This window comes from Moschus berezovskii, chromosome 7 (genome assembly GCF_049115385.1).
Source record: "Moschus berezovskii isolate FMDL1 chromosome 7, NW_MosBer_1.0, whole genome shotgun sequence".
Lineage (NCBI taxonomy): Eukaryota > Metazoa > Chordata > Mammalia > Artiodactyla > Moschidae > Moschus > Moschus berezovskii.
The window spans coordinates 117,265,135-117,280,201 of record NC_142466.1 but is presented as its reverse complement, the minus strand read 5'-3'; the positions used below and the strand labels follow the sequence as shown (position 1 = coordinate 117,280,201).

The 15,067-nt window shown below is 53.4% G+C and overlaps 1 protein-coding gene across 10 annotated transcripts in view; it reads left to right on the top strand.

Annotated features, from left to right (window-relative positions):
* The window catches only part of CDK5RAP2 (CDK5 regulatory subunit associated protein 2), a 171,447-nt gene that overhangs the window by 34,208 nt on the left and 122,172 nt on the right, over positions 1 to 15,067 (top strand). For 8 of the 10 annotated variants that reach the window (XM_055427760.2, XM_088838314.1, XM_055427762.2 and 5 more), the window contains 6 exons: positions 2,098 to 2,221; positions 5,018 to 5,172; positions 9,844 to 10,006; positions 11,142 to 11,195; positions 12,043 to 12,162; positions 14,883 to 14,975. In XM_055427760.2, coding sequence (XP_055283735.2) covers positions 2,098 to 2,221; positions 5,018 to 5,172; positions 9,844 to 10,006; positions 11,142 to 11,195; positions 12,043 to 12,162; positions 14,883 to 14,975 — 709 coding nt within the window. The remainder of the gene's footprint in view (positions 1 to 2,097; positions 2,222 to 5,017; positions 5,173 to 9,843; positions 10,007 to 11,141; positions 11,196 to 12,042; positions 12,163 to 14,882; positions 14,976 to 15,067) is intronic. The other 2 variants (XM_088838312.1, XM_088838313.1) reach the window with 2 other exon arrangements.

Genomic DNA, 15,067 nt, shown 5'->3' with positions numbered 1-15,067 from the left:
ACATTTATTATTGGGAATACATTTTAGTGGCATAACTAAAATGCAACCGAATTGAATAATGCCAGTACTTGTTAAAAACTGTAGCCAGCCTCTTGACCATGTATATGATTCAGACTGCAAAACATAGACATTTGATCGTGGCTGGTATTTGCACTTGCTGGCTGTGGGGAGGGATGGTGAAGGGTGGAGGGGAGGGCGGTGGAGTGAGCAATTTTCTAGAGAAGTTCCTGTAAAACCGAAGGGTTAAAACATTTGTGGTAGTCAGTGGAAGTTCGGGACTGGAAAAATCCTGTGTTCAAGGCTCAGGAGGGGAAAGCTTTTAAAACAGAAATCTTTCAGCCATGTATAATGCCTCTTGAGGAGTGATAGAAATGACTGTGAATCATTGTGAATCCCAGACAGTCCTGATCAGGAAATGATGGAGGGGGTTGCGGTGGGGAGCTGAGGACATCTCATGGCATAAATCGGGAGGTGGCCATGGTGGCCTTAGTTCCAGCCCGAGAGGATCCGTTCTCAGCTCAGGCACCCGCCAGGCAGGCAGCGAGGCCGCTCAGAGCTGCTCAGCAGGGGCCGGCACCGCCGTCCTCGGGGACACGACTAGCAGGCAGCACTCAGATCAGAGAGGAGTGACACGTGTGTTAGCACGTTAGTTCTAAGAGGTAATCATCTCGTTTTTCAAATGAGGAAACCGAGGTGTGAGAGGTAATTTATCCAGAGTCTCACTGAGGACGCAGTAGAGCCAAAATTTGGAAGCAGATCTGTTCGGCCCCAGTGCCCCTGTTCTTTCTTTGCAGTTGCTCACATTGAATTCCATTGAAATGATGTCATGACACGGGGGTGGGGGGGCTTCTGATGGCCTTGGCAGGAGGGAGCAGGATATGAATGAGGTCTGTGCTTGTGGGCGCCTCGCGTCTGAGACTTGGATGGCAAGGATGGCCCTCTTGACTCTCCATTGTTCTCAGGCAGAAACGCACATGGCCTGTACATGTGAGTGTCTGCTCACATGGCTCCCGGTTGGAAAAATGTTATATACCCTTAAAGTAGGGCATGGGAGGCTGGTGATGAATAGATTTATTCTTTTGCCGTTTTTCTGAAAAACGAGCTTTAGGTGGAGCCGTTTCCTTTATTATTCTGCCTTCCGGAAATCTGCAGTCGCTTTGGAAATCCGATGAGAACTGCTCTGAGTCTGTGTCTCAGAAATTCACATCTGACCCTGTTTTTCTCTTTTGAGAACCAAAAGGAAAGGCCGTCAGTGGCAGTGGCCCCGTGTCCGGTTCTGGAGTGCCAGCCCCACTGTTGCTGGCCACCTGGAGCGGGCGCCCCGTGACGCCCAGCACCTCGAGCTCTGGCTTTGCGTTGGAGGTGGGGGGCGCGGGGAGCGGGTCACCCCTCCCCTCGGGCCGCTGGTGCTCACAGAGTGGTCGTGCTGGGTTTGAGACGCTTTCCCTCCGGCAGCCGACCTTTCCCCTCGGGTCTGTTTTGTTTGCTTCCTGATCCCTTTTCTTTCTCTTTTCTTGTGGCGGCACTGTGCGGCACGTTCGGTCCCTGACCAGGGTTGGAACCTGTGCCCCTGCAGTGGCAGTGCAGTGTCTCAACCATTGGGCCGCCCCGTGGGCCCCCTGCATCCTGCTCCTTGCCCGCTGGTCCGTCACACCCGCTCCCGCCTTTCCTGCCACTGGTGTAGGTGTGCTTTATCGGAGGTTTTGAGGTGGGGAGTTTGGCAGTAGCTGTCAGGTGTCTTGAAAATGTGCTTATCCTTTAACTTAGTAATTCCGTTTTTAGGAACTGACCCTAAGGAAATCACTGGATAGTATACAAACCACATATATACACATTCACAGATGTCACATATGCATATTTTAATTGAAATATGGTTGGCATATAACATTGTGTGGGTCAAAGGTGTACTGCATGATTAATACATTTATATATTACATTATTTCTGCTTGTGAATTACAAATATTAAAAAAAAATAAAAAGCTCAGCACAGGTCTGTGGGAAAAGGGATCAGCAAATATTCTTTGTCTCTTTGGAGCCACTGGAATCACCATCTGACCGTCACTCTTGTGCATTTTACGCCTTTGCCTTTTTTCACAGCAAAGCAGTTGAGAGCCTCACCGGAGGGGGTGGCTCTGAAGTTCAGCGGGTGAAGGAAGATGCTCAGAAGAAGGTCCGCCAGGTCGAAGATGTCCTAACCAAGAGGATACACCTCTTAGAAGAGGCGAGTCTGCAAGCCCTGAGGAGACTGATCCTCACAGTGGGTTCATAATGGAAGGGGCAGAATCTTGTCCCTTGTTTCTGTAGCCTGTCAGGGTGTCAGCAGAAGCAGGCGCCCCCTTCCTGAGTGCCGCCTGGGCTCCAGCCCTGCTCTGGGCACTGTGCGTATGGAATCCGTACCCGCTGCACACCCTGCACGCTGCCCTTGACTGTCTGTGTCCTGTAGATGAGGACACGGACACGGAGGGACAGAGAGAAACACTGGTCCAAGTTTAATCCCCGTTTAAACGTTCTTGTTGTTTAGTCGCTAAGTGGTGTCCGTCTCTTTGTAACCCCAAAGACTGTAGCCCGCCAGGCTCCTCTGCCCATGGGATTTCCCAGGTAAGAATACTGGAGTGGGTTGCCATTTTTTCCCACTCCACGGGATTGTCCCGACCCAGGAATCAAACCCGCGTCTCTTGTGTCTCCCGCACTGGCAGGTGGATTCCTGGCCACGGAGCCGCCAGGGAGGCCCATTTAAACTTAGCAGCTGCTGGTTCGGACGCCCGTGTCCTGGCTGTCACACCACCCTTCTCGTCTCGTTCAGTCTCTTTGCAGAAGGGGCAGCTGAGGCCCAGCGAGGGGAGGGCCCACCTCACGCAGCTCAGCCCGGAGCCAGGCTTCCCGGCTGGGGTGGCCGCGTGGCCCCGGCCCCATCCTGCCCGCGCCCCCGACCCGGCCTCTCGGGTGCCGCTCGAGGGGCCCGGCCCCGCACCGCCTCTCAGCCAGCTGCTGCCCGCGCCTGTGGCGGGAGGCGGGAGGCTTCTCGGCCTAAACATGCCGTCCCCTCGGGTTGGCCGGCACTGAGGGATGGCAGCAGTCCCTCCGTCCTTGATCTTGAAGTCTGCCGTCTCACCTCACCTTCTCTGCCTGTGACCTTGATTCTTCCGAGCGGCTGAGCGGGAAGGACGCCAGCTGTGAGGGCCAGGGCCGCCGGCGCTGTGCTTTGCGCTGGACCGCGGTCTCCGCGCTTCGGTTCACAGCAGCCCCGGCGGGCGTGTAGGGCCAAGATACAGATGCGGGCGCTGGCTCGGAAGGGCCGGGGAGCCTAGTCTGGATCACAAGCAGCTGAGCTGAAAGCCAAGGGAGAGTCTTTGGAGCACACATTCTGAGCTTTAGTTAAAACGTCATTCTGAGACTTCAGGAAACTCAGTCTCTTGGTTTAGTCATCTTAGGTTTCCCGGGTGAGTGCTTCCCTGCGTTTTAGGGTGACAGCATGACTGACGTACGGGGTTGAATTCCTGCTCTGTCACTAATTTGTCACCTTGGAGAAGACATTTGCCCCTTGCGCCTCAGCTGCCTTGTCTGTGAAATGAGGCCGAAGGTACCTGCCCTGTAGTCACTGGCGATTTATGGGGAGCTTACCATGTCTGAGACACCATTGTTGCACCTAAGAAGGGTTTCTTAACCTTTTCATACATGGATTCAGTTTGTCCCTTCAGTAAATGTGTGAGGCAAGTACTTTTACTGTCCCTCTTTAAAAACAAAAACCTGGTGACGCGGGCGCAGAGCGAGTGTTGGGTGGTCTGACTGCAGAGCTTCCGTGCTGAGCTGCCCTGGTCTGTCTCTCAGTATATAACTTCCTAGAGTTGAGTGAGGATCACAGATAACATACATAAAGCTCCTTGCTCAAAGCCCGGCATCAGTAGGCACTCAGCAAATAATAGATTTTGCTGTTTTTTGTCTCAGAATATTGGTAAGTTTTCCCCAGCTGTCCTCGAGATCGCCAGGCTCTCGCCCTCTTGGGAAGGCGGTGGTGGAGGACACACTGTGGAGGGTGCTGGGAGGGGAGCTGGCATTTCTGGGGCCTCCTTGGATGCAGCAGGCATGTGACGGAGTCTCCAGCAACTCTGGAGAGATGGTGCTTGTTTGTTTTCTGTTTTTTCAGTTATTTATTTGGCTGCACCAGGCCCTAGTTCAGGCACGTGGGATCTTCAGTTGTAGATGTGGGCTCTAGTTCCCTGACCGGGGACCGAACCCTGGCCCCTGCCCTTGGAGCTCTCAGTCATTCCCTGGACCGCCAGGGAGGTTCCTAACCTGTCTTAGAGGTTGGTAAACAGGCTCGGGGAGGCTAAGGGGCTCCGCGAGCTTGCCCAGCGAGTAAGTGAGAGAGCTGGGTTTTGAGCCCGGTTCGATCTGACTTTCCTCTTTGGGCGTGGTCAGAGGCTGCTGGCCTGAGGGCTCGGAGATTGAGACCCACGGTCAGGTCACTTTCCTGAGCACCAGGACCTTTCCCCTCACACAGACGCTGCCCACGCCATCCAGACAGTTTCCCTCTTGGCTTCTCTGAGCTCTCAGGAAGAACATAGAGTTTCTAACCACCACCTTGGAGGTTTAGAAAGTGTACTTTCAAGTCGTGTAGTCATTATCTTAAAAAAAAAAATAGGGGGCAGTGGGGTGTGGGATGGATGTGTGTGGAGATGATGGTGACTCAGGAATTTATGTGTGTTTAGGTGTTGAGAAGCACATTTCTCTTCGTACTCATTGAAGCTGTAAATATTGATCCGATTTTTCAAAACCCCAAATATGGCTCTTGTAGAGTCTTTTCCGCTGGAAATGCCTATTACTCTTCAGGATATCAGAGGGGGAAAATGGCTGGTGAATGTATTTATTACTGATTCTCCCCATGTGTAGTACAATTCAGGGAGGGGAAATGTGCCGGAGAAAAAGTCATAAATATTTATGTTTTAATCCAATTTCCTTTCAAAATGTTCCCAATTGTATTGAAAAATTGCATCAAATGCATTTAATTTAACTCTAGGATGTGAAAGCCGCCCAAGCAGAACTGGAAAAGGCCTTTGCTGGGACACAATCAGAGAAGGCTCTGCGACTGAGCTTGGAAAGCAAGCTTTCAGAGATGAAGAAGATGCGCGAGGGGGACCTGGAGACGGCTGTGGTCCTGGAAGGGAAGGACAGGTGGGCTCACACCCCCCCTAAGGCTCCGGCGTCCGTTTGTCTGGCCGCATGACCCACTACAGGGCCTCCCAGCTGGCCCTAGTGGCAAAGCGTCCACCTACCAGTGCAGGAGACATGAAACACTGGTTCCATCCTTGGGTCGGGAAAACCCCCCTGGAGGAGGAAATGGCAAACCATTCCAGTATTCTTGCCTGGAGAATCCCATGGGCAGAGGAGCCTGCTGCGCTGCAGTCCATGGGGTCACGGAGTTGGACATGACTGCAGCGTCTTAGCATAGCACGGCATGATCCAAAACAAGGGAAGGAATTATCCCCTTCCATTCCTAGTTCCCTTCTTTCTCTCCTTGGTCCCCGAGTGAGGAAACTTGGGTTAAAATCAGGTTGAAAGGAGAAGGAGTAGGGTAGTGGTAGGAGGACAGAGTTAGGGTTAGTAGACAGAAGTTCATGCTGAAGAGTTCTGCTCATACTAAATTTAGCATTCAGGTTTTGGCCATAAGCTTCCTGGTAGCCAAAGGAAAAAGGGAAAAACAATCTTGGAGGGCATAGACATATTGCTCATGAGATGAAATAAGCTAGTAACTCAGGAGACGCACGTGCAACTGTCTCTCGGGGGGCGGCGCCCCTGCCACCCTCCCCGAAGCCAGCTCTGGATTTCTGCTGGCTCTAGTGTGACCCTCCCTGTGGTGGAACTCTCCTGGGGCTAGAGTCAGTGTGTTCCCTCCCTGAAGGCGGGCCTGCCCAGGAAGCTAAACTGAGGTCAGAGGTAAGTTCCAAAGCACAGAACTGGATGAACAGGGGTCTGTGGTCCTGCCCTGGTGAGGCGGATCCAGATCTGTCATGTGACTGGTCGCCGCTGAGCAGAGCCCTCCCTGGGAGGACCTGGCTTGTGTCCTGGGCTCCCACCACTCTTCTCAAAGGTAGGTGATCTAGGTGCTTGATTTCCTTCAATCTGACCTTACGTCTGGTCAGTGTCTCTAAGGCAGTGGGCCTGGGGAGCCCTGCAGGTCAGATACGGCCCACAGGCACTTATATTTGGCCTACACAGTATTTTGATAACTTTCAGTTTGTTACTAACATTAGGAAGAAAAAATCTAATTTCACGTGGAAGTCTAGATTTCCGGTTTCTCTTAAAATCCTGCAAGGCGTGGCAGCGAAACTGCGCACCTCTGAGGGGACTTTACTCGAACCCAGCTAAAACCTAGTCTGGGATCTGAACCCACTCTCTTTCAATTAGAATCACTCACCTGGTGTCTGGACTTACTGAGGCTCAGGTTCTTTGTGTCTCAGCTCAGAAGGGATTCAGCGAGAGGCAGAGTGATGGGCAAGAAGTAGATTTATTAATATAAGACGCTTGTGAGAGATGCAAGTGGTCAGGCAAGAGGGCTCTGTCCCGAGGAATAAGTGGGCTACAGTTTTTAATCAAAAGGAAGTTGGAGGCGGGGGAGGGGAAAGATCACTTTCTTCCTCACTCTTTTCGTGAATGTCAGGCTTCCGTCACTAGCTCCTCCTTTGTGTTGGGGAGGAGAGTGTCTGACCCTCCGAGGTCAAACCAGGACTGTGATCACTGAGTACTCAAATCAGTGGAAGGGTGGTGACACGTTTGTTTTCTCTCACTTGATGACCTGGGGCATATTTCATGCTTTTACTTTGTTAAGCAGGGCCTGTTTCATTCCACAGTGTTTGAGTAGCTTCCTTGAGCCATCATCAGCTACAGTGGTCTAAAGTTCTCTAAGTTTGCTCTGTCTGTATTCCCTGGAGGCTCAATCAGTAAAGAATTCGCCTACAATGTGGGAGACCTGGGTTTGATCCTTGGGTTGGGAAGGTCCCTTAGAGCAGGGCATTGGAACCCACTCCAGTATTCTTGCCTGGAGAATTCCCGTGGACAGGGGAGCCTGGTGGGCTACAGTCCATGGGGTTGCAGAGTCAGACACGACTGAGCGACTAAGCACATCACAGCACATAACCCCCTACTGGGACTTCAACTGCCTGTATAATCATCCTGTTCTGTCCCTAGTAGCAGGGCTGGGCCAGGGTCTTGCTGGACCGAGGCAGCTCCCTTAGTAGGGCGGGGGCTCCGGGTTGGCCACAGTCCACTCTTTTTCTGTCCCAGTTTAGAACTTGCTTTAAGGTAACTAGAAGGTGAAATTGTGTCCGACTCTTGGTGACCCCATGGACTGTAGCCTACCAGCCTCCTCTGTCCAAGGGCTTCTCCAGGCAAGAATACTGGAGTGGGTTGCCATTTCTTTCTCCAGGGGATCTTCTTGACTCAGGGATTGAACCTGGGTCTCCCTCATTGTAGGCAGATGCTTTACTGTCTCAGCCACCAGGGAAGTCCTCTTAAGGTAACTAAAACAGATCAATTTTATTGAAGTATAAGTTACATGCAGCACAAGTCCATTTTGAGTACAATTTGATGACTTTTTGTCTCTCCAGTTGACTGTGTAATTTCAGAGTGGAACCCCTAGAGAGCCGTCTTACTCCTCTTTCCAAGTTTTGGGGGGCATTGCCCCCAAGCTGCCTGGTTCCCACTATGCTCAATTATTTTTGTCCTTTTGGGGTGCCATAACAAAACATCACAGATTGGGCAGCTTATAGACTCTGATGCTGGGAAAGGTTGGGGGCGGGAGGAGAAGGGGACAACAGAAAACGAGATGGCTGGATGGCATCACCAACTCTGTGGACATGAGTTTGAGTGAACTCCGGGAGTTGGTGATGGACAGGGAGGCCTGGCGTGCTGTGATTCATGGGGTCGCGGAGAGTCGGACACGACTGAGCGACTGAACTGAATTGAACTGAACTGATGAACAATAGAAACTCACTTCTTACAGTTCTGGAGGCTGGGAGTCCGAGAGCCAGGTGCCAGCGTGGTTGGACCAGAGTCCTCGTCTGGGTCTCTCTCGTTGTGTCCCCTCGATCCCCGGCCTGTGGGGTCTTTCTGCAGCTCCATTCATGCTGCCACTCACGAGGGTTCCAGCCTCACTTTATCTCTTCCCAAAGGTCCTGCCTCCTAATCCCATCACCTTTGGGGGTTGGGCTTCCCTGGTGGCTCAGAGGTTAAAGCGTCTGCCTCCAATGTGGGAGACCCGGGTTCGATCCCTGGGTCTGGAAGATCCCCTGGAGAAGGAAATGGAAACCCACTCCAGTATTCTTGCCTGGAGAATCCCATGGACAGAGAAGCCTGGTAGGCTACAGTCCACGGGGTTGCAAAGAGTCAGACACAACTGAGCGACTTCACTTTCACTTTCACTTTGGGGGTTAGGATTTCAGTATAGGACTTGTATACTGCTGCTGCTAAGTCACTTCAGTCATGTCTGACTCTGTGCGACCCCATAGACATCAGCCCACCAGGCTCCCCTGTCCCTGGGATTCTCCAGGCAAGAACACTGGAGTGGGTTGCCATTTCCTTCTCCAATGCATGAAAGTGAAAAGTGAACGTAAAGTTGCTCAGTCGTGTCCGACTCTTAGCGACCCCATGGACTGCAGCCCACCAGGCTCCCCCGTCCATGGGATTCTCCAGGCAAGAGCACTGGAGTGGGTGCCGTCACCTTCCCCGATAGGACTTGCACAGGCGGACATGGATTTTCAGATACTCCAGTCCGCGTCGCCAGGTGCTTCAGCTCTGTTTAGCTCATGCCTCCCTCCCCTTTCCCTCCGGCGCTCAGGAGGCTCTGAGACTTCAAGCCTTGCTCTTTCTGTCTTACCGAGGTGCTTTCTAGGCTTAGCTAGAAAGACTCTTCTGAGGGTCTGCCAACAAAATGCTGGTTGCTGAATGTTTTTTTTTTTAAAGTAATCATAGCCACTGTTGTTTGTCGAGGTCGGCCGTGTGCCTGGAGTCATGGGGCATTTTAAATAGCTTATCTTCATTCCATATAAACGAGCTGTCCCCACTTTATAGCCTAGGAAATGCAGACTCAAAGGTTAAATAGCTTGGCTGAGGTCAGGGAGCAGTTCCTAAGGGGTGAGGGGTAATTCGGAGACCCAGAGAGGCGACCGTGGCCGGTGAATGGCTAGGCGTCCCTCAGGTGGGGGTGGGAGCAGAGCTGTGAGGGGGTTCCGGGTAGACGGAGTATAGGGGGGCCTCGAGCCACAGGACGGAGGTCTGTGGAGAGGCCCTGGGGTGGAGAGGGCGGCCGTCAGCAGGGCCGCTGGCCCTTAAGCCGAGGCCTTGAGTGCCTTGCTGAGGAGTTGGACCTTTGCCTTGGCAGCCAGTCTGGTTTGCAGGTGCCCTGAGGAGCCCTGCAGGGACGCACTCTGCCCTCATGCTCGCTGCAGCAGCTCTGCTCTGTTGGTCCTGTTTCTTTGGCCTCACTGCCAGGTTTCCTTGGGAGAGAAGATTTCTTGGTCCACCCCCCGCCCCTGGCCCCGACCGGGCCGAAATTCATAATCCGTGGCCGTTGCTAGTGGGGGCTGATGAAAATCTTGGAGCAGGAGGGTGACTCGATCTGGCCATGGTCTGGCTGCTTGGGGTGGGTTGACTGTGACTGAGCTGGAGGCGAGGGGACCGCTGAGGCCCCGTGAAGTCTGGCCCTTAATCTCCCGCCTGCAAAGCGCAACTCTTCAGGCCTTGGACATGTCTCCTTTGAAGGTGTCTGGCCCCATTTCCTACCTCCTCCTGCTCCACTGAGCTGAGGGAACAGCTTAGAATTAATATTTAAATTGTGTTCTCTTTCAGACTGATTGAAGAGTTGAAGCTGTCTTTGAAGAGCAAAGACGCTTTAATTCAGTGCCTTAAAGAGGAGAAATCTCAGATGGCATCTCCTGATGAAACCGTGTCGTCTGGAGAACTCCAAGGACTTTCTGCTGCTCAGAGGGGAGACAGGGAGCGGGAGGCTGAGGTGAGGCACGGTGGGGGGTGGGGGGGCTTTAATTACCCGACCAGACCCCCCAGTGGGAATGAGTGCATATTCAGTCCCCACATTCACGCATGCTGGCCTTCAGAACACCAGGTCCTGTTGTCAGCTGAGGAATTAGCAGAAATCCTCCTTTGCCAGGGGCCCTGGCGGTTTTTTTCTTTCCAATCTCGGGTGTTTGTAGAGTTGGTTAAAAACACAGTCCATACCTGTACGCCTCTGTTTTACCATGTGTTAATATGCTGTTACCTGGGAACTTTGTTTTCATCCATCGGGTTTTTTGTAGGGTGTGTTGTGGTATGTACCTGTTTTGTCGCTGGGGTTAGAGGCGGGCTTGAGGCGTGCTCTGGTCTGAAGCTTCAGAGGCGGTGGGAAATGGAAGTAACTTGCATCGGGGCCTGGCAGCACTCGGGGGAGGGGCGGTCAGCACTCCACCTTAGTTAATCCTGGCACCTTGCGAGGCGGAGCGCACGGTCCCCTCGCTGAGTGTAGAAACACACTCAGAGAGTTGTTCTGTGCCCCCCGGCTCCAAGAAGAGGGTCGCTGGTTCAGACCCCACAGCCCCCAGGCCCCCTGCCCTGTGCCTGGGGCTCCCACGGCCGTCTGTTCTGAAGCAGGTGGGCAGGCCCAGAGGCGCAGGCAGCCCCAGCAGAAATCTTCTGGTTCTGGCTGGACCCAGGGTGGCTGCGGGTCTGTTCATGCCCAGGGATGATTAGGCGTGCATGGAGCGTCTCAGTCTTTCTGTGGAGCAGGCTCCTCTTTGTCCCGACCCAGCCATGAACCCTCTAGCCTCCCTGGCTACTTTTTGGCTGTGATGGGCCTGCGTCTGCCCCTCCTTCTGACCTGTCTCACTGCTTGTGTGCTGTGCGTTAGTGGCTTTTGCCCCATTCTGCAGTTCCTTGGTTCATGCTCCACGGGGCTGGTGGTCAGCTGGTGGGGGTTACTTGTCTTTATGTTCTTCCCTTGGGCGGACTTCAGGTGAGACGTAAGGAGTGGATGCATGGGTTCATGAGATCCTCAGCAGCGGGAAACAAAGTAAATGCAGTGCTCATTCTCACTGTTCTGGGGGAGCTCCTGGTTCGTGGGTTCCTTCCGGGCACCAACGAACGCCTTTTCTTAGGCTGCACAGATGGAGCGGGAAGAGGAGAGAAATCGCTTTGAAGAGAGGATCCAGGTATGTTGATACAGTTTTTGAAAGTGTCTTGAGGGTGCATCCTTCGGCTTTTTTCCGAGTGCAGCAGGTAATTCTGTGTGACAGCAGGTGTCAGTCATTGAGTTCCACTGCCTGCCAGTTAAGCCTTAGGAGCGTGAGAGAGGGTTTGGTAACCTTGGCGTTGACTTGGTGGAGTGGGCATTCCCATTTTGTAGATGTGACTCATGAGGCTCAGCGAGGCGAGGTCCCGTCCCCAGGGTCACAGAGTTGGAAGAGGTGCAGCAAGGTTTTGGACCCACCGGTCTGGCTGCAGAGCCCTGCTCCGGGGTCCCCCAGTCACAGCTGCCCACGTCCGAGGCACGCCTGCGGCAGAGAAAGTGCTTTCACGTCCATCACCTCATTTGATTCTCACAACAGCCCAGGAGGGAGGCAGTGGTGATTAGAAATGAACTCAGACTCTAAATGCATATATTCAGTCTCCATCAAACCAAATTCCCTGCTAGCTTTTGCAGCATTAAGGAGTGAAATTGATGATCTGTTATTTCCCCCAAATAACCCGGTACGGTTTCCGAGGCTCTGCGGTGACTGAATTCAGGCTCCAGAAGACACTGGAGCCCCTCCCAGGGGAGTAGCTGTCATCATCCTAACCGATTTGATCCCCTTTCTCCAGCCATCCCCGTCGCCGTGAGCGGCAACATGGAAACTGGGAGCTGATGCCGCGCCGCTCAGCGCTGCTTGGAAACATTAATCACAGGTTGACAGGAAGAAGATGGAATAACTGCGTTTGAGTGTGCTCGTAAAGATATATTTACAGTGCATTTTGGTTAGAACGCATCAACTTAGTGAATCTGTTTCTAATCTAATTTAGGCACTTCGGGAAGGCCTGAGAGAGAAGGAAAGAGAAATTGCTACGGAAAAGGAAAACAGTTTAAAGAGGGATAAAGCCATTCAGGGTCTAACCATGGCGTTAAAGGCAAAGGAGAGAGAGGTATGTCGGATGCGCCCGGAGTGAGGTTTTCCTTTGTTAGCGTCTGTAACTGGCCTGTCTTACCCTACATGTTTAGCTGTAGGTAAAAAGTTTATAAGAGAGCTGAGATGAGTGTGGAAGGTAGGGGCAGGTTGTATCGTCCATTAGAAGCTCTTCTGTAGAGGCTAATCCAGGGGTGCCTGGCATGAGTATAAGATGCATTACAGAGGCACTTTAAAACTCTCTAGCTGCCACATTGGAAGAAGTAAAAAGGGACAAGTGAGGTGCGAAGGTTGTCCTTTCAGCATGTAGGCCAGAAAACAAAAATAATAATGAGGTAGTGACGTTTTTAAACTCGGACTTTTGTCTTTGAAGTCCGGATAGGCTTAGTACATCTCAAGCCAGACAGACCGCATTTCAAGTGCCCAAGAGCCCAAGTGGCTAGTGGCTCCATGTTGGAGAGTAGGTCCAGTCTTTGGAAAGACGATAGAAAATTGAGATAACGGTGTTTTGGGAGACAAGGCCATGACTGTGACTTCTCACCTGGATGGTTCACAGGCTCCTCCACGCTGGTCCTTTCTGACCAGACTCGGCACCTCCATCGCTGCTCCTCACCCCACCGTCCTGCTCCACTTCTTGCTTTTGTCTGCGTCGGTGGCACCACCGTGTCCCCAGTCACACCAGCTGGAAGTCTCCCTTAACTTTTGCTACCTGGCTTGCTGCCCTGGGGATCCAAGGTGGTGACCGATGGTTCTTTGTGTCCTTCCTGTTGTGAGGATCGTGATCTGTTATGTCTCAGTCACTGCTCGGCACAGATCGAGAGAGGAAAGCGCAGCTCTGCTTGCAAGTCTAGTGGAGACAAAAGGCAGAGTGAGGGGTTGTGACCGAGGGGGGCGCAGGGGGCTGTGGAGGTGGAGGGAGGCGGGCCTGGTCCAGCTTAGCGTGGATGTGGGAGCACCGCTGCAGGTGCCCTCAGTGGCTTCTGGAGCTTCTGAGCAGCTCAGCGGAGTGCGTCCTCTGGGAGCAGATGTCTGGGCTGGACCTTACAGGAGGACCAGGAGTTAGCTGGGGAGGCAGGTGGAGACCCGGAGGCCATCTCGTGCAGAGAAGACAACACTGGCCAGAGCAGTAAGTTAGGAAAGAGCTCCTGTGTGTTTGCACAAGCGAAACAGTTGAAGCCTGTCAGCGCGTCAAGTACAGAGCTCAAGTGAGGCCCGAGAAGGAGCCAGAGAGGCTCGGGGGGCAGCGGTGGTGGAAGTCAGTGCGAGGCCGTGGCAGGCTCTGCAGCAGGAGGGCTGTGATCTTAGCCCCTTCCCAGGGGAGGAGACTGTATCCAGATGGGGTGGCAGGAGGGCGAGGGCGGAGGCAGGGAGGCCCGTGCTGAGGCGAGCCCCCCGTCCCTCAGCTCGGAAGGCCTGAGTTAGCAGTGGTCACAGCAAGTAGGAGGGGAGGCGTGGGGCTTGTCCAAGAAATCAGATTGGAAATAACGAAAAATGAGAAGTGAATCTGGGAAAGTTTGATGGTTAGATGTAGGACTTGAGAGAAGGAGCAGCGCAGGGTGACTTCTGGCTGCATGCCTGGGACTGCGGTGCTGCCACCCTTACAAGCGCAGATCATGGACGGTCATGGAGAGATGCGGCCGCCCTGGAGGTGATGAGCCTGTCTGTGGTGGTTTAGTCATTAAGTCGTGTCTGCCTCTTTGCGACCCCGTGGACGTTAGCCCACCAGGCTCCTGTGTCCATGGGATTTCCCAGGCAAGAATGCTGTTTACAAGGCGCCAACTCGGAGGAGCCCCTGGACCATTCAGGTGAGAAGTCCAGGAGGCAGGTTGACATGCCAGTCCCAAACTTGGAGAAGGCCCAGGCCTGAAGGTGTGGATCTGGGAGTCAGCCTTCTACACGTGTGAGTGAAATTCTGAGAGCTGGTCTCCTTACCCAAGGAGAGTGTAGGGTGGGCAAGAAGGCGGAACCTGGGCTGCAGGGGTCAACAGTTTCACGGATAAGAGAAGGGGCAGGATAAGAGCAGGGGCAGGATGCTAATAACCAGGGATCCGGGGTTGGGGAAGCCAAGGAGGCAGGGGTGTGAGTAACCACCGGTGTCAGCCGCAGCGGAGGCTTGGTTCATAATTGCAGTCCGTGTTCGTCTCGCGTGTTGGGAGCTCGGGACCCAGCCAAAGGTGGAGCTCGCCGCTGTGCAGGGCCCCGGGTGGTGGAACAGCTGGCTTCTCACAGAGGCCAGGGGGTGGCTGGGGAGTTCGTGGCTGACTCTGGGCCGTAGGAGAAGGTCACTGGAGGGGGCGGAGTTCTGGGAGGAGCCAGGCTGGGTGGTGTGGTGGGTCATCTCTGTGAACAGTACTATCGGGTCGGCTATAAAGTTCGTTTGGGTTTCTGTAGGATGGTTAGAAAACCCGAAGGAACATTTTGACTAACCCAGTAGTAACCCTCAGTGTGAGCGGGACATTAAGTTAGCACCTGTACACATCACGTTGTTCAAGCCTAACGGTGCTTCGGTGGGGTGAGTGTGGTATCCTCGTGTTACAGTTGAGGGGGTGAAGTATCAGAGAGGTGAGGGGCCTGTCTTAATGTCGTCCAGCCAGCAGACAGGCGCACGAAAGTCCCGCTGTTCTGACTACAGAGCCCTTGGTGATGAGGGCTCCCAGTTCAGCAGGAGTGGCATTTGGGCCACGCACAGAGAGGAGATCCCAGTTGCATACTCGGCTACTCTTCCTTATTTTTACCCAGATTGAAGAACTTAACTCTGAAATCGAAGAGCTCAGTGCTGCCTTGGCTAAAGCCAGAGAGGCCCCCCAGAAAGCACAGACCCAGAAATTCCAGGTAAGTGTTGGCTTTGTTTGAAGTGGTCCTCCCTGTGATCCTCACCCCTGTGAGTCAGGACCGTGCCACTAGAAGTAGCCGAGGGAGCTCTG